The sequence below is a fragment of the Lactuca sativa genome, chromosome 9, assembly GCF_002870075.4.
Source record: "Lactuca sativa cultivar Salinas chromosome 9, Lsat_Salinas_v11, whole genome shotgun sequence".
In the NCBI taxonomy this organism is placed as follows: Eukaryota; Viridiplantae; Streptophyta; class Magnoliopsida; order Asterales; family Asteraceae; genus Lactuca; species Lactuca sativa.
In genome coordinates this window covers 119,793,845-119,816,641 of record NC_056631.2, presented here as the reverse complement: position 1 = coordinate 119,816,641, position 22,797 = coordinate 119,793,845, and the positions used below count along the sequence as shown (strand labels likewise).

The 22,797-nt window shown below is 36.0% G+C and overlaps 1 protein-coding gene across 1 annotated transcript in view; it reads right to left on the bottom strand.

Annotated features, from left to right (window-relative positions):
- Nucleotides 1-14,684: 14,684 nt before the first annotated feature.
- LOC111915563 (uncharacterized) overlaps nucleotides 14,685-22,797 on the bottom strand; it is a 72,886-nt gene continuing 64,773 nt past the window's right edge. Inside the window, exon 2 of the mRNA XM_023911214.1 lies at nucleotides 14,685-14,801. Coding sequence (XP_023766982.1) covers nucleotides 14,685-14,801 — 117 coding nt within the window. The remainder of the gene's footprint in view (nucleotides 14,802-22,797) is intronic.

Genomic DNA, 22,797 nt, shown 5'->3' with positions numbered 1-22,797 from the left:
CTCGGAGTTCTGAGATCGGAGAGGCTTTACGCCAAATTCTCCAAGTGTGATTTCTGGTTGCGAGAGGTCCAGTTCCTAGGGCACCTCGTTAACCAGAAGGGGATTTTGGTCGACCCGGCCAAAGTGGAGGCAGTGATGAGTTGGGAGGTGCCGAGGTCACCGTCCGAGATCAGGAGTTTCTTGGGGTTGGCAAGCTATTATCAGAGATTTATCGAGGATTTCTCCAAGATCGCCGAGCTACTCACCAGGTTAACCCGGAAGGGTGTCGCTTTTTCATGGGGACCAGAGCAGCAGACCTCCTTTGAGATGCTTCGCCAGAGGCTATGTGAAGCCCCAGTGTTATGATGGGTTTTGGTCCTAAGAACATCTTATGTGCTCATACAAACCCTAATGCTTGGATCTAGGTTTCTCTATTGTACATGCAAGTTATCCAAGACTATAAACCTTAATTCTAGCATTCAAGTAATCATATTAACATAAGAATGGGTTTAAGATATTACCTTAATTGTTATGTAGCAATAACAATCCCAAATCTCCTTGTATTGACTTTGGAAGGCTTAGAGTCACAAGTGTCACTCCTCTAATGGTTCACAAACACCATAAGCAAGAGGATGAAGAGGAGAGAGGATGGAGGCTGCCCAAAACGTGTGAAACCCTAGAACAAGTCTTATCCTCGTTTTTGGTCATAAGGTATCGCTTTATATAGGAGGCAATTAGGGTTATCTAACAAGGAAACCCTAATTTGGATGCTTAATCCCTAAGCAACCCATGGATCCCTTTCGTTAAGGCCTTGGACGATTTCATATGGGCTTCCCCCATAGAATTCGTCCACCTTATAATAAAAGGCAATCCATGGCCCAAATTGCAATTATCTTATAATTACAATTCCAATCCCTTAAGTTTAATTAATCTCTTTTAGTCACAAAACTAATTACCAATTAATTATTGACTAATATTAATTAAACAATATGATTTCTCCTTTAATATATTATTCCCATAATATATTAATAAATCATATTTAATCTTTTCTCTCCATAATTCATCCTATCAAGTTGCTTTGGTGAAGGCAACCCAAAAGGACCATGCACCATCGAGTCAAGTACATACCAAAATAGTTATGGACTTAGACACTAATCCAACAGTCTCCCACTTGGAGAAGTCTAATAACTATTATGCGTATGACTTCAGATCCTGATCTGCAATCATAGCTTTCCAAAGCCGCTGTCAACTCTGATCATATCAGATACGCGTGTCCTTAGATAAGGGATCATATATTCCTCCATTCTAGATATCATATAAGATATGATTTCAAATCATTCTCTTTGCACTATATCTCGATTCCCGATTTATGACGACTGACTAATTGAACAAATCAAATTAGCCCTAGCCCGGCCGAGCATTTACGTTTGTCATCACTAAATCATCGAGGGGCCCAAAGATATCTCTTTTATCCTACTTTGGATAAAAGGAACGGATAAACTTTGATACAATGCTTGCTTGCACTCACTCACCGAATTACACACAACAATATGTTTTATAACACCAAGTTACTAGTGCGTTTACATATTATCAATGTGCAACCGATTTGCAAGATACAACTCACACATCTCAGTTTCAAGAATATAAGATGTTATCGTCTCACCAATCACTCGTGACACAATCCATGGAGTGATCCGAGTGTTGGGTTTAATCCAATGCTCAAATCATATTCATAAGCACTCATGAACGTTGCAGCAAACATTTGCTTATGTCTAATACTCTTTTAGACAATCCACACACCAATTCACGACAGTCTTCATTCAAATCTACTTCCAACATATGAACGACTGTTGCCCGTTCGAATAATTCGATTATTCTTAATAAATTCAATTATTCTGGAAGTCAAAACATGCAAAGTGAAACACAAGAATAATACTAATCCCATATGGCCTCAAACCTTTGAGTATAAATAAAACTCCTTCTATTTATCATCATATCGATTACTCATTATTTGTCGTTTCAGGTAATCAACTTCTTACTTGAATTATTGCACTTGTCCCATGCTCTTAGCATGCACACAATGTTTATCTATGGTTCTTACTTTGTGAAATAGATCAAATTGAACACACTTCCAATCATTCTCGTTTCACAACTCCAAATACTTTTTCATAAGTGTGAGAATATCAAATTCTTGTCACTTATAAAATATGTTAGATTCTAACATTTTATGCAATGATCCTTTCGTAATGTCACTGCACCAAAGTCACTAAGACTATTGCCAATGATATTACAAAGTTCTCTATTGGAGATTGTTACAAGACAATTCCTTAGATATGATGTCTCTCACTCAAAGTACATTCCTTTGAACATCCTTTGCATAAAAGTTTCTAATCTAGTCATAGATTTTCAATATCCAATTCTCAATATGGACACGTTTCCATATTTTCCATATGACAACTCATTCTTAATAGAATCTTATCTATTTGTAATGATGTCGATATGGTCCATCCAATATGGAAACATTTCCATAATTTCCATATGACAACTCATTCTTAATAGAATCTTTTCTATTCATAATAATGTCGATATGGTCCATCCAATACCATGCTTCAAACTACTCACAAGCGACCAATCCTCGTCAAACTTTGGATTGTTCTTTGATAGTTGTTTAACTATTTTAGTCAAAACTAATTATAGTCCCTTTTCCCTCTAAATGCGCTCGACATTTGGAAAATTTTAGAATGGTCAAACATTAAAGCATTTGCAATCGATCCTATACCCGAAGTGTATGGGACACGACGCATAATGTTTTATTTGCTATGTTCTGAAAATTCGAATTGTGAAGAGGAATGCCGTAATCATAATCGAAATTTTAAGAACACACTATGTACCCTTGACTAAATTTATTAACATATCTCAACCTAATCCTTTAGATTTGAAATGAAGCATAATATTCTCTCCCTTAATTATAGCAAAACAAATTTACAACCCTTACGACTTTACAAGGTATAACTCTTGTTTTCTATAATTAATATTGCTAACTTGCAATACTTGCCTTAATAATCATGCAATCATAACATTTATGCTCCCACTATCATGATGATTATTATAAACATAACATTTATGCTCCCCCTAGCTTTGACATGTATTCAGAAACAGCCTAACTTTCAGAAAAACAATACTTATTGAATTTCTTAAGTCCATGTTTCTAATACTTAATGCTTTGATAATCTTTTATCAAGGCCTCTTAAACTTATACACCTTTGCCTTAGATACTTCATATGTGTGTCTAAACAATTAAGACTAATTGCCAAACCTCATAATTCAAATCATGGAAAGGGATACCGTAACCATAATTTTGAGAATGCAATTTTACAATCACTATCTTCTTAAAATCTTTCTTTGTGAAAGCATTTCCTCACAATCATTTTCATGAAGGAGGAAATCTTATGACACTTAGATTTAAATGATGTATGTGTTCCTATCCATGTGAATTTGTCAAAACCAAAGTTTACGACAAATTCAAACTCATATGGACTGAACTTTCTTAATCTTGATTTCTTGCCTTATGGTAGCACAGCTGCCCACCATGTCTTCTAAGTAGTTAAGCAGCTCACCTTTTCTTATCAATGTACTTTCCATTGATCAAGGTCCTTGCCTTTTATGCATTCAAATGAGAACTCATAGGACTCACATGCATAATTAACTCGATTGGATTGGCACAGAAACAAAATAATGTCAACACGATAGGTTGTAAACCTCAATTCGTGTGCTAGTGATGATCGATAAGGTTTATTTGATTTGTTCTTGAAACCTTTCAAGACCATTAAGACTCCCACTGACTCCTTGACATATAAGATTCTCTTGTCAAAACATTTCTAAACAAATATTCAAGAGTTAGTGTAGCTTTTATCAGAACTCTTCATAAATTGGTCCTAGTTGGTCTTTGTCTTATCCAAGACATCAAAACTTTCCACATTTGATGAATGTTACAAACCTTTTTAATACTTTTCACTCAATGTCACAATCTTAACTTTAAGACTTGTTATTGGAACGAAGTATGATTGACTTCTTGATTTAACCATTTCTTTAATCCTTGATTCCTCTTCTTAAACATACAATTGTACTAAGACTCACTTAGAGGATCAACTGAGATATGGTTCTTAATCATTAAGACCTATCATAAAGCATAAAAGCTACTCTCCCTTCTTCTTAGAATGGAGAAACTCTTATCTTTCTGCCTACTTGATTCTTCTTATTCGTTTTGCTATTGATTTAAACTTTTTCAATCAATTCATAATTACACGTAATCTTGTAAGTATATTCATATTTACTAAACCTTTAGTGAATCATGAAGAATATCATTGTTACTCTTATGGTGGGCTTGATCAACAAGCAACTTTGTGTGCTCGATCTCCTAGTCCTTCACTTGACGCTTTGTCAATAAATTAGTCTAATTTCCAAATAAGAAATTTCTCATTCATCGTGCAACCAAGTTGCATGATTCCAAGTTTCTGTCCAATTGAAACTTGGGCGATGAGAAACTCTCCCTATTTGGTAAACTCTCGAATTTCCATAAATAACATAAATAAGAACCAAATCCATTATTGCTAATAATAGAAACATTCAAACACCAATTTTTCATATACACCATTACAAGGATAATGTAAAATCAAAATTTATTTTATTGCGGAAAAATTTTGTTCTTACAATGCAATTCATTGAAAAACTATGCTAATACATCTTTCTTAGCAATCTAATTCTAACTCTAAGTATTAGCTCAAGAATCTAATCTTCGAGAAATGCGATCGAAATCCATTCCTTCACGGTTAGATTCTGCTCACTTCTTCCCTTAAGCTTTCTTTTTTTTTCTTCGATCCTTCAAAACATCAATTGTAATCTTATCACAAGAATCTAGAATAGAAGCTTAAAAGAGTTAGTTAATGGATTTTACCTATATTAGAGCCATACGTTTCGACTCTCCCATCTCTTAGATCTCTTAGGTAAATGGGGCAGCTTCGTCTCCAATGCCCTTTCTCTTGGCAATAAAAGCAGATTGACTCTTTTGGAACAGGACATGGAACTGCTTCAGACATTGCTTTTCTCTTATGATCAAACCCTTTTGATCATAGCAAGTATTTCGTTGCCATTGTCTATATCCATAGAGATCTTGAAGGCAGATTCACCAATCAACTTTGCTTTTCTATTGCGCCAAACCATTGCTGATTCAGCATCAATAAGCATATAGGTGAGATCTATGAGGGTCACGTCGCTGTTCATCATATAGTACTCTCTTACGAACTCACTATATGAGTTAGGAAGTGACTGAAGAACCCAATCAACAACCATTTCCTCACAGACAACAGATCCCAACATTCTTAACCTATCAATGTGTGACTTCATCCATAGGATGTGTGCACACACCGACTTTCCTTCTTTATGTTTACTTGCCAAAAGGGCTTGAGTGATCTTGAACTTTTCAAGCCTTTGAACTTGTGGGTTAGGGAGAATAATTGGAGGAGGTGGAGGAAGTGAAGCATGATCTCTCGTTCGTCGATCGAATCGTGGAATATCATCTTCATGTGGAAAGCTTGTTCCACGGGATTTGGGAAGACCATAGTTGTCGAACTTTGACATCTACAAAACGGGAGAAAACGAATTCAAGTTAGTTGATTGATTGAGTCCTTAGTAAATCACCCAAATGAGATACTAAGGCTAGGACCCAACACAATATTCTACAACCCGGGAGAGGGATGTCGTAACCCAAATTGCAGAACATTTGAAGGTAAGTGAATGACGATTCACTAATTTCCACCATGAAAAACGAAAAAGAAATTTAAGTTTTAAATCTATGAAAACTCCTAGATCCTTTGAGATTCATTGAACTTTCAATGGCATGTTTAAATCTCGATATGCCCCTCTTGTTTGTGACTGGGATGCCGAGGATCACAAAGCGGGTGTGAATAACCATGCAAACTTACATGGTGCCCTCACATGTTACAGTCACCTATTCGATGTGCCGGTAAACCACACACGCTCCACCGAACTATGACAAACATTGAGTCACCCTTTGCTACCTTTGCTTAGAACCATTTAGTGTGCCGGTAAACCACACACGCTCCACTAACGTCTTCGCAAGGGCACAAAGTGTAATTTCATGGAATTGCATCAATTCACTTTTGCCTAAGTAACTAAGATTGGGAATTTGTAAAACATTTATTTACTTTTGTATATCATTATACTTATAATGGAAGGTTTTAGTCCTATCCTACCCGTTCGGCTAACGACCCTCCACTAGTCAAGAGTGCGGTGGGTAAGAGTGGATACCCATTCAATCGCCATTTTATAGGCAATTTCCTTAAACACCCCTTATAGACCAACTTCGTGAATGAGGCCTACTAACGGTAAGACTGACTTTTACTCATACATATATATATATATATATATATATATATAATGTTAGACTTTTAATGCTATATATAGTATAAGGTGTATTTTACACTTTTAAAATATTAGGTGGTCAAATTTAACAATTATACTTTTAATTCAATTAAATTTTAAACCAAAAACATTATGGATTTATTAAACCTCTTTTAATTATACACCTTAATTAATTAATAAAACCATAAGGGTGTAATTTGAACTTTTTCAAAACAATACTAGAGTTTTAGAATTTAACATTCCAAATTAAACTTTTAATCAACTTTTAAATTCCAAAACTTGAGGGCAAGTTTTGAAACATTTCAAAACATTAGGGTTTAGAATTTAAATATACATCAAAATTAGACAATTAATCAAAATTTAAATTCCAAAACTTGAAGGCAAGTTTTGAAACCTTTTTCAAAACATTAGGGTTTCTACTATTTAAATTTCAAAACAACAAAACTTTTGGGTTCAAATTTAAACTATAAAACCTAAGGGAAAAATATGAAACTTTTCATAACACAAGGATCAAATAACAAATAATCTTAATTAACATTTAATCACATAATTATCCATATTTGATTTATTTAATGATTTATTGCAAAACAATTTACCAATTTAATCAAAATAATTAATCAATTATCACATAAGGAAACAAATATTTTATTAATTGATAAATATCTTCAATTAGATCAAGAATACACTCATATATATCAAAAAATCGGATTAATATTGATCTAATATGATAAGGCAACTATCCTTAAGCAAAAACAACAAGAAATCTCGGTTTTCCCTCACTTTGACCAGCCGACTCGTCGAGTTCAGGCATGGACTCGTCGAGTTAGCATGAACTCGACGAGTTCATCTGGAAAACTCGGCGAGTTCAGCCCCCAGAAACACAAAAATCGAATTTTTCAACATACAAAGCATCTATACAACAGAAACCAATCTAGGCTCTGATACCACTGATGGGTTTTGGTCCTAAGAACATCCTATGTGCCCATATAAACCCTAATGCTTGGATCTAGGTTTCTCTATTGTACATGCAAGTTATCCAAGACTATAAACCCTAATTCTAGCATTCAAGTAATCATATTAACATAAGAATGGGTTTAAGATATTACCTTGATTGTTATGTAGCAATAACAATCCCAAATCTCCTTGTATTGACTTTGGAAGGCTTAGAGTCACAAGTGTCACTCCTCTAATGGTTCACAAACACCATAAGCAAGAGGATGAAGAGGAGAGAGGATGGAGGCTGCCCAAAAACGTGTGAAACCCTAGAACAAGTCTTAGCCCCGTTTTTGGTCATAAAGGATCTCTTTATATAGGAGGCAATTAGGGTTATCTAACAAGGAAACCCTAATTTGGATGCTTAAGCCCTAAGCAACCCATGGATCCCTTTCCTTAAGGCCTTGGACGATTTCATATGGGCTTCCCCCATAGAATTCGTCCACCCTATAATAAAAGGCAATCCATGGCCCAAATTGCAATTATCTTATAATTACAATTCCAGTCCCTTAAGTTTAATTAATCTCTTTTAGTCACAAAACTAATTACCAATTAATTATTGACTAATATTAATTAAACAATATGATTTCTCCTTTAATATATTATTCCCATAGTGTATTAATAAATCATATTTAATCCTTTCTCTCCATAATTCATCCTATCAAGTCATTGGTGAAGGCAACCCAAAAGGACCATGCACCATCGAGTCAAGTACATACCAAAATAGTTATGGACTTAGACACTAATCCAACATGTTAGCCCTCCCGGAGGGGATGGGGGACTTTGTGGTGTATTGTGATGCATCGATCTTGGGGTTGGGAGCAGTACTGATGCAGAGAGGGCATGTGATGGCATACGCATCGAGGCAGCTGAAGCCTCATGAGACGAGGTATCCCACCCACGATCTTGAGTTGGGGGCAGTGGTGTTCGCCTTCAAGATTTGGCGTCACTATCTGTATGGGGTTCGGTGTACGATATACACGGACCACAAGAGCCTGAAGTATTTGATGGATCAGCCCAACCTAAACATGCGACAGAGGAGGTGGTTGGACATGGTCAAGGATTATGATTGTGAGATCCTGTACCACCTGGGCAAGGCTATTGTTGTAGCCGATGCACTGAGCTGCAGGGCGGAGAGCACCCCGTTGCGAGATGTATGTTTGAGATTGACCGTGATAGCTTCGGTGTTGGACACCATTCGTGGGGCACAGGCTGAGGCTGTGCAGCCTGAGATGCAGAAGAAAGAGCGAGTTGTTGGGTTGGTATCGGGGTTCGTTACCGATGGCCGGGGGCTTATGACTTTTCAGGGGCGTATCTGGGTACCGTTTGTGGGAGGGACGCGTACCATTTTGATGGAGGAGGCTCATCGGTCGAAGTTCTCGATCCATCCTGGGGCCACCAAGATGTATTTAGACCTGAGAAGGGAGTATTGGTGGCCATGTATGAAGAGGGATGTCGCATGGTTTGTTGAGAGGTGCTTAACCTACCGTAGGGTTAAGGCCGAGCACCAGAGACCGCATGGTAAGTTGCAGCCGTTGGAGGTTCCCAAATGGAAGTGGGAATAGATTACCATGGATTTTATCACCAAATTGCCAAGGACTGCTAGGGGAGTCGATGCAATTTGGGTGATTGTGGACAGCTTGACAAAGAGCGCCCACTTCCTTGCTATCAGTGAGAGCTCTTCCGCATAGAAGTTGGTAGAGATGTACGTAAGGGAAGTGGTATCACGGCATGGAGTTCCGATCTCGATTGTCTCACACCGAGATGTGCATTTCACTTCCAGATTCTAGAAGAAGTTTCATGAAGAGTTGGGTACTAGGCTGCATTTTAGTACCGTATATCACCCCCAGACTGACGGACAGAGTGAGCGGACAATTCAGACGCTCGAGGATATACTCTGGGCGTGTGTGTTGGATTTCAGGGGGAGTTGGGACATGTATTTGCCCTTGGCAGAGTTTTCCTACAACAACAGCCATCATTCGAGCATTGGTATGCCACCCTTTGAGCTGTTGTATGGGAGGAGGTGTCGGACTCCCATTTGCTGGGGAGAGGTCGGGCAGTGTGTTATGGGTAGTACTGAGATCGTGCTTCAGACGACATGGCAAATCCAGTAGGTCAGACGGAGGTTATTGACCGCTATGAGTCGTCAGAAGAGTTATGCGGACAGACGTCGTTCCGAGCTTGAGTTTCAGGTCGGCGACCTTGTGCTCCTGAAGGTCTCTCCTTGGAAATGAGTGATTCGATTCAGGAAGAGGGGCAAGTTGGGGCCCCGATATATTGGTCCATTCAGGATAGTCGCGAGGGTAGGCAGGGTAGCCTATCGTTTATAGTTCCCAGCAGAGTTGGGTCAGATTCACGACACTTTCCACGTGTCGCAATTGCGGAAGTGTATAGCCGATGAGTCGGCAGTGGTACCATTAGAGGATATTCAGGTGGATGCGAGCCTGAATTATGCTGAGAGACCGGTGGCAATCAGAGATAGGAAAATCAAGGTTTTAAGGAACAAGGAGGTACCTTTGGTTTTGGTTCAGTGGCAACATCGGAAGGGGTCCGAGATGACTTGGGAGCTGGAGAGTGAGATGCGTGAGCAGCATCCGGAGTTATTTGCAGAGCGAGACATTGAGGGCGAAGCCTAATTCTAGTGGGGGAGAATTGTAACACCACGGATTTCTAGGTATTATTTATTCTTGTATTTTTTGGGTGGATTATGAGGAGACTCGGCGAGTAGGATCGCGGTTTTGGGCGCGGGTTCGCGTCTTGACTCGGCGAGTCCAAAAGTGGACTCAGCAAGTCCATGCTGTTTAATGAAACCCTAATTTCCAGGGTTTGAGACCTATTTAAAGGGGCTTATGGCCGTCATTTGCGGCCACCAACCCCTAGAGAGAAACCCTAAAGAGATTTGAGCGTTTTGGGAGAGAGAAGAGGCCATTGTTGACCCTTGAAGCTTTGTTTGGCAAGGCAAAGGAGATTCTAGCTAATAGAAGGCAGGGGAGGTGGACATCTTTCGATTTTGGAGCTCAGAGCATCATCTTGGAGGTATATTTGGCTCCCTTTTTCTGTTGTTATGTTGAACATGGGGGTTTAGGGTTTCTTGACCCCTTTGTTGGTTAGATTTGATGTCCATTTCGTCCCTATTTGTGATGAGGCTTGAGATGAGATCCATAGAGGTCCAGAGAAGTTTTATTCCTTAAGCTTTATGAGGGTTCATGAGAGTATTGACCTAGAGTTCTGAGATATGGGGCTAAAACATCATTTATGAGCAAATAGTTGTTGTTTGAGCACCAAGGTTTGGACTTTACATGATTATCATGCCTGGGGAGGCCAGATCTATGATTGTATGGAACAGATCTGACCTCAGAAGTGAGTTTGAGTTTATGCATGGCATGGACTCGCCGAGTCTGAAGAACAGACTCGACGAGTAGCATGAAGTTTGCCAGTAACCACTCAGCGAGTGGTCTTGCCGAGTTGAGGGGTCGACTCAGTGAGTCAGGGAGAGTCAAGGGGTGGGGCTAAGTCAAGCCTGAACTCGCCGAGTTGTTCTTGAGACTCGACGAGTTGAGTCGTGGTGGTCCTGCGATTCATGCCAGGTGGAACTCGTCGAGTTAGGGGAATACTCGGCGTGTCAAGAGAGGATCCAAGGGAGTCAGTGGACACGTATAGACTCGCCGAGTCGCCCTAGTGCACTCGCCGAGTCCGGTCAAAGTTGACCGTTGACCTTGTTGACCTTTAGGGTTGAGTTCAGTTGTATTTATGGGTGTATTACTTTGTGTGATTAGGCGGAGGCTAGATCACATTTATTCCGAGACAGATATTTACCGAGAAACCCGAGGTGAGTCTTCTCACTATACTTTACCTAGTATGGTAACAGAGTTAAGAGACAGAGTATTATAGAGTTATATGCCAATGTGATTGCATGTTATTATGTGTTATGATTTATTGTGATATGTGATATGCATGATTCAGAGTTACAGAGTTGGGACTTCCGGGTCCCTAGAGCTAGGGCCAGAGGGCCCACAGAGAGTTGGGGCTGGAGGGCCCCACTGAGACACATTGACCAGAGGGTCAACAGAGTTACAACCTCGAGTGGCTATTATGTGATTATTGTGGTATTTTGGGCAAACTCACTAAGCTTATGCTTACAGTGTTCAGTGTTATGTGTTTCAGGTACCAGTGATGACCGCGGGAAGGCGCCGGCTTGATTCGTACACACATATGGGAATTGGATGTATTTTGATCTTGGGAGACATTGTGATTTGAAAACTTGATGTTATGACGTTTTGTGAACGAATTGTTAATTAAAAATGTGTTTTTCAAAAGTGAAAAATTGTTTTAATTTTTACGGTGTTACAGTATTCTTCCTTAGCAACTTCTAAGATGACCTCCTTCAGTAGCATTTAACCGGGCATCGTCAATTTTGGTATAAAAATCGTTAAATAATAGACCTTCCGTTTTCATTTCATACCATTTCGCTAAGATATCTAGTTCGGCACGATGGGTTGCTGTAGTCATTCGCTTTTCAGCGTTGAAGATATTGGTTAAACGAGTCCAAAACATTGGATCATTTAACTTGATGGTCTCATACACATGAATATATGCATGATTAAGAACCAAGTAATCCTCATTCGAACCCTAAGTCTATCGGGTGTAACTTTGTTTCCATCAAAAACATGATCATCAAAATGATTTACCGAGAAACCCGAGGTGAGTCTTCTCACTATACTTTACCTAGTGTGGTAACAGAGTTAAGAGACAGAGTATTATAGAGTTATATGCCAGTGTGATTGCATGTTATTATGTGTTATGATTTATTGTGATATGTGATATGCATGATTCAGAGTTATAGAGTTGGGACTTCCGGGTCCCTAGAGCTAGGGCCAGAGGGCCCACAGAGAGTTGGGGCTGGAGGGCCCCACTGAGACACATTGACCAGAGGGTCAACAGAGTTACAGCCTCGAGTGGCTATTATGTGATTATCGTGGTATTTTGGGGAAACTCACTAAGCTTATGCTTACAGTGTTCAGTGTTATGTGTTCAGGTACCAGTGATGACCGCGGGAAGGCACCGGCTTGATTCGTACACACATATGGGAATTGGATGTATTTTGATCTTGGGAGACATTGTGATTTGAAAACTTGATGTTATGACGTTTTATGAACAAATTGTTAATTAAAAATGTGTTTTTCAAAAGTGAAAAATTGTTTTAATTTTTACGGTGTTACAATATTCTTCCTTAGCAACTTCCAAGATGACTTCCTTCAGTAGCATTTAACCGGGCATCGTCAATTTGGTATAAAAATTGTTAAATAATAGACCTTTCGTTTTCATTTCATACCATTTCGCTAAGATATCTAGTTCGGCACGATGGGTTGCTGTAGTCATTCGCTTTTCAGCGTTGAAGATATTGGTTAAACGAGTCCAAAACATTGGATCATTTAACTTGATGGTCTCATACACATGAATATATGCATGAGTAAGAACCAAGTAATCCTCATTCGAACCCTAAGTCTATCGGGTGTAACTTTGTTTCCATCAAAAAACATGATCATCAAAATGATTTACGGTCACTGTAATTATTACATCTTCCTCTAACACCTAAATTAATAGGATATAATCTTTAATAAAAAAAATGTATGAATCTATTAAGAAACAAAAAAATAAATGTAAGTATAGCAACTTGTTCAGGTTCATTATCATTAAAAGCGAACACATCATCGTCGAATTTATTCGTACTACGCCTCGCTTTGTCTATCCTCTCGTCCAATTCCTACATTAAAATTAAAACATTATAATTATTAACAAAAGGCGCTTTAACATTTAGCAATTAAAATCTTATTTGTAATATATAATAACCTTGTCGTCTTTAATATCACCAAAAACATTTTCACTAGTTTTATTTTTATTCATCGACTTATCTTCTACAACCTACATTTTCAGCTATAAAATATTAACAAAAATTTACAAATATGTTAACAAATTATATAAAAAATGTAGGGTGTAACTAACCATTTCACCAAAATTGTTTGGAATATTGCAGGTTCCTCAAAGCTGATGTTGTTCCATATGTTTTCATTATCCACTTGTTTTACTAACACCTCAGTAGGTTCTCGGTTCATAAACACCTATTGCTCTAGTGCATGTAGCCGTTTCAACACTTCCTCTAAGCTTGGTTTCCCACTAGGTCCACCTTTACTGTGAGAGCGACCACTAGAAGACACACTAGACGAAGATGCTTCTTGTCTCCTAAAATGGTCCCGTACTGGGGATGGAACTGAATTCCGTTCACCATATACATAATTTTGAAATGACATATAATAAGAAGACGTCATCTCATCATCACTCGGTGACATGTTATTTCTTGGTCGTCGTCCCTCCTAAAACAATTTAACATATTAAAAATGCATATAAAAGTGTAATAAGAATTTTTTTTAAATTAAAATAATATTTACAAACCTTTGTCATTTCAAAAATCTGTTGGATAAGGTGTCTAAGTCCATAACTATATTTGGTATGTACTGGACCCGAGAGTAGTATGGTCCATTTGGGTTGCACTTCCCCGGGACAATTTGAAGGATGGACTTTTGAGAAGAGGATAATTATGAATTATTAATATATTATAAGTTCCAATATATTAATATGAAATCATATTATTTAATTAGTATTGATCAAGAATTAATTTGGAATTAGTTTTGTGATCAAAAGAGACTAATTAAATATATAGGGTTTGATTGTGTAAATCATTCATTCTTATAAAGTGGGCTAATGATCCATGATTCCTTATGCTGGGCTAAACCCATGTGGTGACCGATTGATACTTCATGGAGGTTTAAACCCATGAAGCATGAGGAATGTGGAAAGTCATGCACATTAGGGTTTGCATGGTTTAACCCTAATGTAGCCACACTATATAAGAAGCCCTTTGGTTCATGAAATCGGAACCTAGAGTCCTTGTAAGAGTGCTAGCCGATTTTGAGTGCATATTATCTCCTCTTAAGTTCTTCCATTTGTTAGTGGTGATTTGTGGTTCCACTTGAGGCATTCACACTATTGGTGCCAGGCTCTTAAAGCTTCAAGGTTTCAACTACACTAAAATGTATGCCATCTAACTAGATTTTTGTAGTATAGTTACTCCATTGTATGCTAGTTAGGATGATGCTTTGGAATTTTGAAAGTTTGCATGTATATTAGAGAAAACATAGATCTAAAGCATTTAGGGTTGCATGTACACCATAGGAGTATTAAAATGATCAAAACCCATCAAAATCTTGTTCACATCAACCCATTTCAATTTTTTTCGTACCACTCCATCGTTTCATCCGAGGTGTGTCTCGGTTTTTTCTTAACGCAAATCCACCAGCACGAACAGCTGGAAGCATCTCATATAGCCATATCTACAATTTTCATAATTATAGTAATAAAAATTAAAATAACTAACATAGCAATAACATCTTATTTAAAATAACAATAAACTTGTATACCCTAAATGGAGTCGTAAATCCTGAAATGGAGTATTTAAAAGTTTGAAGGCGCTCCGGCAGTGAAAAATATCTATATATCTTGTTCCACGTATCCTCAAGGTCGTCATAGGTAAACTCCCAAAGATAGCTACCCTAAGCAAAACTGCCGAAAAAAATATTAATTATAATATACATTGACATTAATAATATGAAACTTTCAAAGTAAACAAAAAATACATGTTCCACACATCCAAATTCTCGGCAAAAAACAAAACCAGTCTGCGACAACCGGTCATTTATTTCTTTTCCCAAAAATCCTTCACACAAAACGTATATAAGACAGAGTCTAACTGCATCATCGTCGATAGCTTCTAAGAATGAATTATTTAAAATAAAACTTTTCACGTCACAGATTTTCACCGAACTATTTGTATGGTTCGAAAATAAACGTTCACGCAATAAACATCTTTTTTTACTACTAGCTTTTTTTTTCTAAGACTTTTTTGCCAATCATTTTGGGATACACGCCAAAATTAAACCTGGTTATAAAACAAAATTCTTCCGGGCCATAAACCATTTTTATATCCTCCACTCTAAAATATAACCGTTTTATGTCATCTGGGGGTAAAATGACGTCCAACCGTATCTGATGAAGAAACATTTTATGGAGCAGCAATCCGCCCCCTTGTAAATGAGGGACGTCTAACAAGTAACCAAACACAGTTTATCTAAAACTATCGCGTCGTGCACCATGTAGCACCTCCAATACCTCCCAAATCTTACACCCCGATCATTTTAAGTGTACAATAGCTTTAACATTAAAAATTTTATAATCATGCTGAAAAAACAACAAAAAATTAGGAAACTTAACAACTATTTCCTTTAAAAATATCGGATATTAAATGGAATAAATAAATAATCCAACATTCAAAATACAAACATAAACAATGCATAAAACAACATTTAAACAATAATTTCTATATTCTTGTTGAAAAACAAAAATATATTGTAAACATTTTTCAACATAAACGACAAGTAAAAAACAAGAACATATTGTAACCATTTTACTTAATGTACAACACCCCAATGCATATTTTACGCAGTCTATACTTGTACATTCATACAAACACTAACCAAAAACATAGTGTAACCATTTTTCAACATAAACGACAAATAAACAAACGACAAGTAAAAAATAACAACATATTGTAAGCATTTTACTAAATGTACAACAATCCAATGCACATTTTACGCAGTCTATACTTGTACATTCATACAACCACTAACCAAATAACATCAAAACTTTAAGGCTACTAACAAATAATATTCTATCTATCAAATACAACATAATTACCAATAACACACAATATAGTTTTTTATTTTTTATTTTTTATTTTATTTTATTTTTTTACAAAAATTAATAGAATAAATCATAAATAAAAAAACATACACTAGATAAATGTTGATTAAAACATAAAATGAGTTAAGATCTTACCATATTTTCAGGATCGTTGAAGAAATCATCCATATTGTTGAAGAAATCGTTAAAGCAAAACAGAGAGAGAGAGAGAGAGAGAGAGAGAGAGAGAGAGAGAGAGAGAGAGAGAGAGAGAGAGAGAGAGAGAGAGAGAGAGAGAGAGATTCTCCAACTTAGAAAGTGAAAAATGAAGAAAAAAAGTTTTTATACAAAAACCAACACGAAATCGCAGACAAAACAACAAAATCGCAGGTGGACCATTCCATAATCGAACGTACAAATGTCTAAAACACAGATGTGCTTTAGGCACTTGTACGTTTGGAGATGAACTTTCAAAATCGAAGATGGCTTTATTCCGTCTGCAATTTTAGGGGCTAAAATTGCAATTTTGGGTTTTTTTTGACTATTTTCCACAAAGTAATTAGTGTATTTGGCTAAATTTGTAATTTTCTCTATTTTTTATAATTAATGTATTTTATATTTAATTATAGTAATGTTATACATAATACTATATGTTTATCACATTTTATTATGTTAATATTTTTTTAATTAATATTTCAATTAATACTTCTTATATGTGTCCTTAAGACACATATTAAAAAATCTTTTTTTTATTTAAATTGTAGGCTTTTTTGAATGAGATAGTCCAATTGTTTTAAGTGAGTTTTGAATAATAGTTAAATAGTTTTTGTTAAACTATGTGTCAAATCAACGGTGTATATTTTTGGGCGTTTGTTTTTCATTTTTAGATATTATTTGGTTTTTTTTGGGTTATGCAAACCATATATAGATATTAATATTTGGAGACTATTTGTTTTTTTTTAAAATATAGACCTAAAAATATATATACGTTGTTGTTGTTGTTGTTATTATTATTATTATTATTATTATTATTATTATTATATAGATATAAACTAGAGCCTTCTAACTTCTTCAAATATTTTCTAGCCTGAAAAAATATTTTCCTATTTTCATCATTTTATATCAATGACATAATTATAATTGTTAGAATGTCTCTTTTTTTGTAACCTCTTCAAACATTAATATTTTTTTTTGGCTTCAACACCATTTTTTGTAATACTTTTCTGTTTTAACTACAAAAAATACAATAAATATCAAGTACATCCGATAATTCATATCATTTTACTTTTATTTTTAATATTGCAACACATTGTTGAAAATATTACCTAATTATCTTATTGTCGTTAAAATAAAAAATAATTTAGGTTGACTCATTAAACATAATATAATGCCACAATAAAAAATAAAATAAAAAATGGTTATGAAAAATGAAAGTTTTATATAATAATCCATAAATTTTGATCTATATAAGTTGACTATTTTTTATAAAGTCATAAAAATGCTAAGTTCAAAAGATGATTTTATTATAAAAAATATATGACCAGTCGACAAAGATTCTTTATGATTCCGTTGTTGAATCTCTTTAAAGAACTGAAATGGAAATAAATATAATCTAATGAAATCTTTCAGTGTTGTAAAACTCGCCGAGTTTGCCGATTACTCCTCCGAGTACTCGCTACTCGGCCCCTTACCGATGCGAGTTATAGAATCCCGAGTACTCCCCGATCGGCCCATTTACTGAACTGAGTAGTGTTGTAAAACATAGTTAACTCAGTGAATAATATGTATAATATACTTCATGATTTATTATTTAACGCACACATGTGATTATTACTACATATATATCTTAAATTTTCAGTAATTATTCACGAAGTGAGAACATTATGTGTTTTTTAGCTTTTGTGTATTCACATGTATCTAATTTGTTATATATTTCAATCAACTTATGATTTTAACTTATCATTTTGACATATATAATTTCCCTAAAAATATTTTTACATGAATTACCGAATCCGAGTACTCCCGAGTACTCCCGGGTACTCGCTACTCGGTAGTCGGGCGAACAGGTACCGAGTAACAAGTTCTGCAACCTTGACTAGAACTATTTAAAATTTAGTATTTGAAAACTCTTTTAAATTTAAAAAAAAAATAGTTTATTTAACAGTCATCAGGCGTTAAAAACTAACACTTTTTCTTACAGACTGTAGATGTTTAGTTCAACTATTCTATTTCAAATGTCTGTAAATATAGTCCGTAGATTGCAGACCTTATGCATCTGAAAAACAAACAACACCTTGTAATAAAACAATTGTTTATTTATATACAAATAAATTTTATAGTTTGTACTAATAGTTATTTTATATAATGATCCAGTCTTAACAAAAATCCATGGTATTATACACTTTTCCTATCCGCATTTATATAATGATACAGTGTTAACAAAAATCCATGGTATTATACACTTTTCCTATCCGCATTTGTTTTCTTGAATATTGCTCTTTTTTCTATTTAACATCTAAAACTATGAACTAGTGTAAAATAATGAATTCCGTATATAAGGGCTTTTAGGACTGCTTTTTAAACTTCAAAAGTTCTTTTAGGAAAAAAATGTTTATTAACTTATGTTGGTGGCAAAAAGAGCTTTTTTTTTCTTTTAATTTGTTTTTTTAAAAAATATTTAGATTAGGATTTGTGATGTAAAAACAAATAAGTCAATAAGTTAAAAATTGTTTGAATTAAAATCTCATTTTTGAAGCTATTTTGGTTGATAAGCTAAAAGGTGTTTTAAAATCCAAGTTTTATATGTTTTTTAAAATGTCATTTTTAAAGCCAATGTAAAGCTATTTTGAAAAGTGTTTTTGAGTTTGCAACACACTTTTTTTTGACTTATTAACTTTTCAAAATAGAGTAAGTCAATAAGTTGTTTTGAAAAGCATCATAAATGCCCACCTTAAAATAAAAGCAGAGTACAAAGGGTAAATATGATGTCTTTGTGCTCAACTAAACGAGTTCCGAAGCCCACAATTTGGATTGAATTACAATGTATTAAGATATGAAAAGTGTATTAATGTTCAAATTTGAAACCTGCCTAACAAATTTTCCCTTCTTAATATCAAGAAAAACATGCCTACATATGTGAGAAAATATGTTATCCTTTTTTTTAAAATACCAAAATAACATATGGTATCTTAAAACCTAAGAAAACCAATTATTAATACATATTGAATCTATATAATATATACATAAATTAAGCGGATTATTACTAATTTGTTGCAATTAACGTGCTTCTAGACCACCTGATGCGCCTAATGAAGCTAAATTTGGGAATAATAGCCTTTGGGATGCCTTTGTTTTCGACATGCCATTCGATTACGGATGACTCTTCAGTTGGTTGTGGTTACAGGTTGTATTTTGGATATTTAATGGCATCATGCGATCTTCTCGTGGATGCTTTTGGTTGTTTAGTTGTTGTCCAATTCATTGTACCTCCAAACTGCATTGTAACCGGTTGGTTCGTTCAATTGCCTCTTTCTTAATTTAGTATGAAAACTGATGTTTTTTGTTTGTATAAACAATGCATGCGATCTATCAATTGTAAATATATATGTTGTTTTTATATAAGTGTTGGAACCATGGTAGTGCTTGAAATGTATTCACAATATCATTTGATTAGTGATGTCAATACTGATGCCGGCAGATGGAAGTTCAGGGGATGGGTCCTTCATTTATTTGAAGTTGTCTAAACCGAGTAGTATTGCTATGGTTTTAATTAGCATGAAGGTATTTTAATTAACAAGAAGGTATCAACTGTCATAGCAAAGTTTTCTCACTTTTGTTTGCATTGGTATAGTATTTTTATCCTACGTTTGTTTTTAGGATAATTTCATGGAAACCATATCTCTGCTACCATAAAGAAGGTTTTGATTCAAAAGTTTTAGGGATTGTTGAAAGAGGGAAATGTGTATGCTTTTTAGAATCTATTTATCGGTGATAACATTGCCCGTTTAAAAATAGAAAAACATAGTTTTAAAATAAGTTCTCACATCATCATGTTTGTTTAGGCCATGAAATAGGGTTCCCTAAAAGGTTTATTTATTTATTTGAAAATTCTAAAGACATTGTTTGAGGTGATGTTGGAAAGGAGTCTACAATGGGCAAGTAGTCATTTCTATCGAAGACATATTTTCTCTTATCATTGTGTTGTTTGTCTCGACATTAATGATATATATGTTGTATCATTTTGTAGATGTGATTGGTGTAGTGGCATGGTATACTGATTTGATGTTGGAAGATGGCCAGTTTATGCACACCAGTTTTTTTTATAACAACATAGTTGATAGGAATACAACTTGTTTACATGACAAGTAGGAGAAATAAAGCCTGTGGTTTCTCTAAGTGGTGTATCGGTGTTTAGAAAATATAGTTAAAGGAAATTGTAGTTTATACGAAGATGATTATGTGGATATAAAGCTTGTCAAAAACAAAGTTTATATGAAGAAGTTATGATCATTTGAAAATTATGTTGCAATTATTGGTAATTCGTGTTGCGTGCTATATGTCAACACAACGCGATAAGTGTTGAGGTGTCCGGTCTTGGACACACGTTGAATGGTCGAGACACATGGCGATTGGAGAGGACATGTGGCTTAAATTGGAGTGCGATCTCAAACATGTCGCGACGTGACTCTTGGACATAAGCTTATGTGACAACCGTTAATTTATGGTCAATTCGAAGTCAAATAAAGTCAACATGTCAAACCGGTCAACTCAACTAACCCTTGTGTACTAGGGCTTACGTTATGTAATTACTAAACAACTCGCTATTCTAATGAGAGATCATAAATCGAAAAGTACGTACATCTAGATCTCCTTAACCTAAAACTGTGGTAAGTGACGAGCCAAACCGATAAAACAATGTTGCATACTCATCGGGAGTGTGTAAGATCCTTAAACAAGGCTTAACGGGGTTCACGGACCTTGCGTTGCGGAGCCAAACACTCACAATTGTCACACATGAAACCTCTCTCAATCGTTTTCACTCTAAATCTCTCTAAGTATGTGAAATCTCTCCCAAATATCTCTTTGTATGAGAAATCTCTCCAAGAATGTCAAATCTCTCCCAAATCTCTCTAAGTATGTGAAATCTCTCCCAAATATCTCTTTGTATGAGAAATCTCTCCAAGAATGTGAAATCTCTCCCAAATATCTCTTTGTATGAGAAATCTCTCCAAGAATGTCAAATTTCTCCCAAATCTCTCTAAGTATGTGAAATCTCTCCCAAATATCTCTTTGTATGAGAAATCTCTCCAAGAATGTCAAATCTCTCCCAAATCTCTCTAAGTATGTGAAATCTCTCCCAAATATCTCTTTGTATGAGAAATCTCTCCAAGTATGAGAAATCTCTCCAAGAATGTGAAATCTCTCCCAAATCTCTCTCAAAAGTTCCCGTAACTTTTGAGGTCATTCTGGTCCTCCCAACCCTTAACCGGATCAAAAACCGCTTGAAACGGGACAAGAACGGGCAAAAAGGGCTTAAGGACCCGAAACCCTCCTAATAGGGCCGAAGCCTCTTAGGACCCGAAAGTCCTCTTAGGGACCGAGACCAAGAAGACCCGAACCCGAAGGCTCCAGGAAGAACCGAACCCGAAGGTCCTCTCACGGCCGAACCTCACATACACCCACCCGAACCCGAGACTACTGTTCATTCGGTTCATTTCGGGTCTGACCACCTTCGCTTCTAAGACTTCGGACCGAGCCTTCTCCTTCGCCTCTCACTTCTGGCTCGCCCCATTTCGCTTCCGGCTCGGCATCAGTAGGGACCGAACCTTGGCCTAGGACCGAGAGGTCTCGCTGGAAGTTCTTTTTCTCCCGGTTTTCGTCTAGTTTTGCGTTTTAGGCCCGTTTTTAATTGTTTTAACACGGGATTTTCACCCAAAACTTTATTTTAACATATAAGACCCTTTAATTAATGATTAATCACATTTTTAAGGATAAAACCTTATCCAAGAAGAGTGGGTGAAGTACAAAGGTGGAGTGTTGACTTTCCTTTATTCTATGACACAAGCAACCACCCATACACACTCATGTCACTATTCCCCACCAGCCCTTACCTAGTCACTTCATTGTACTTTTCCCACCTTTTTTTCCAACCTCACAATTGGTCAAAGGCTAGAAAAGTCCCCTCTCTCCTCACACTTCATTCATTCTCTTATTTTTCCATCAATAATCACACTCCAAACTCTCTCATCTTTCTCTCTCAATTTCGAGAACTTAAAGGCATACTCCAAGGCTTTTCTCCTTCATTTAGTAAGTATCATCCTCTTTCTTATGATTATTACACATCCTCCTACTCAAAATCATAGGTTGCTTACACAAACATCATCACATTCTTGTTAGATCTTCGAATCTTCAAGTGATTCTTCAAGTGTTCTTGAGTTGGAAACTTCTCTTCTTCAACAGTCATCTACTGAAACTAATCAAGGTGAGTTCATACCCCTACCTTTTTATGTTTTCTCAAGTTTTTAGGGGGGGAATACAAGTTAAAACACCAAGAACATAACTAAAATTTTCTAACAACTTTCATCAGAAAAG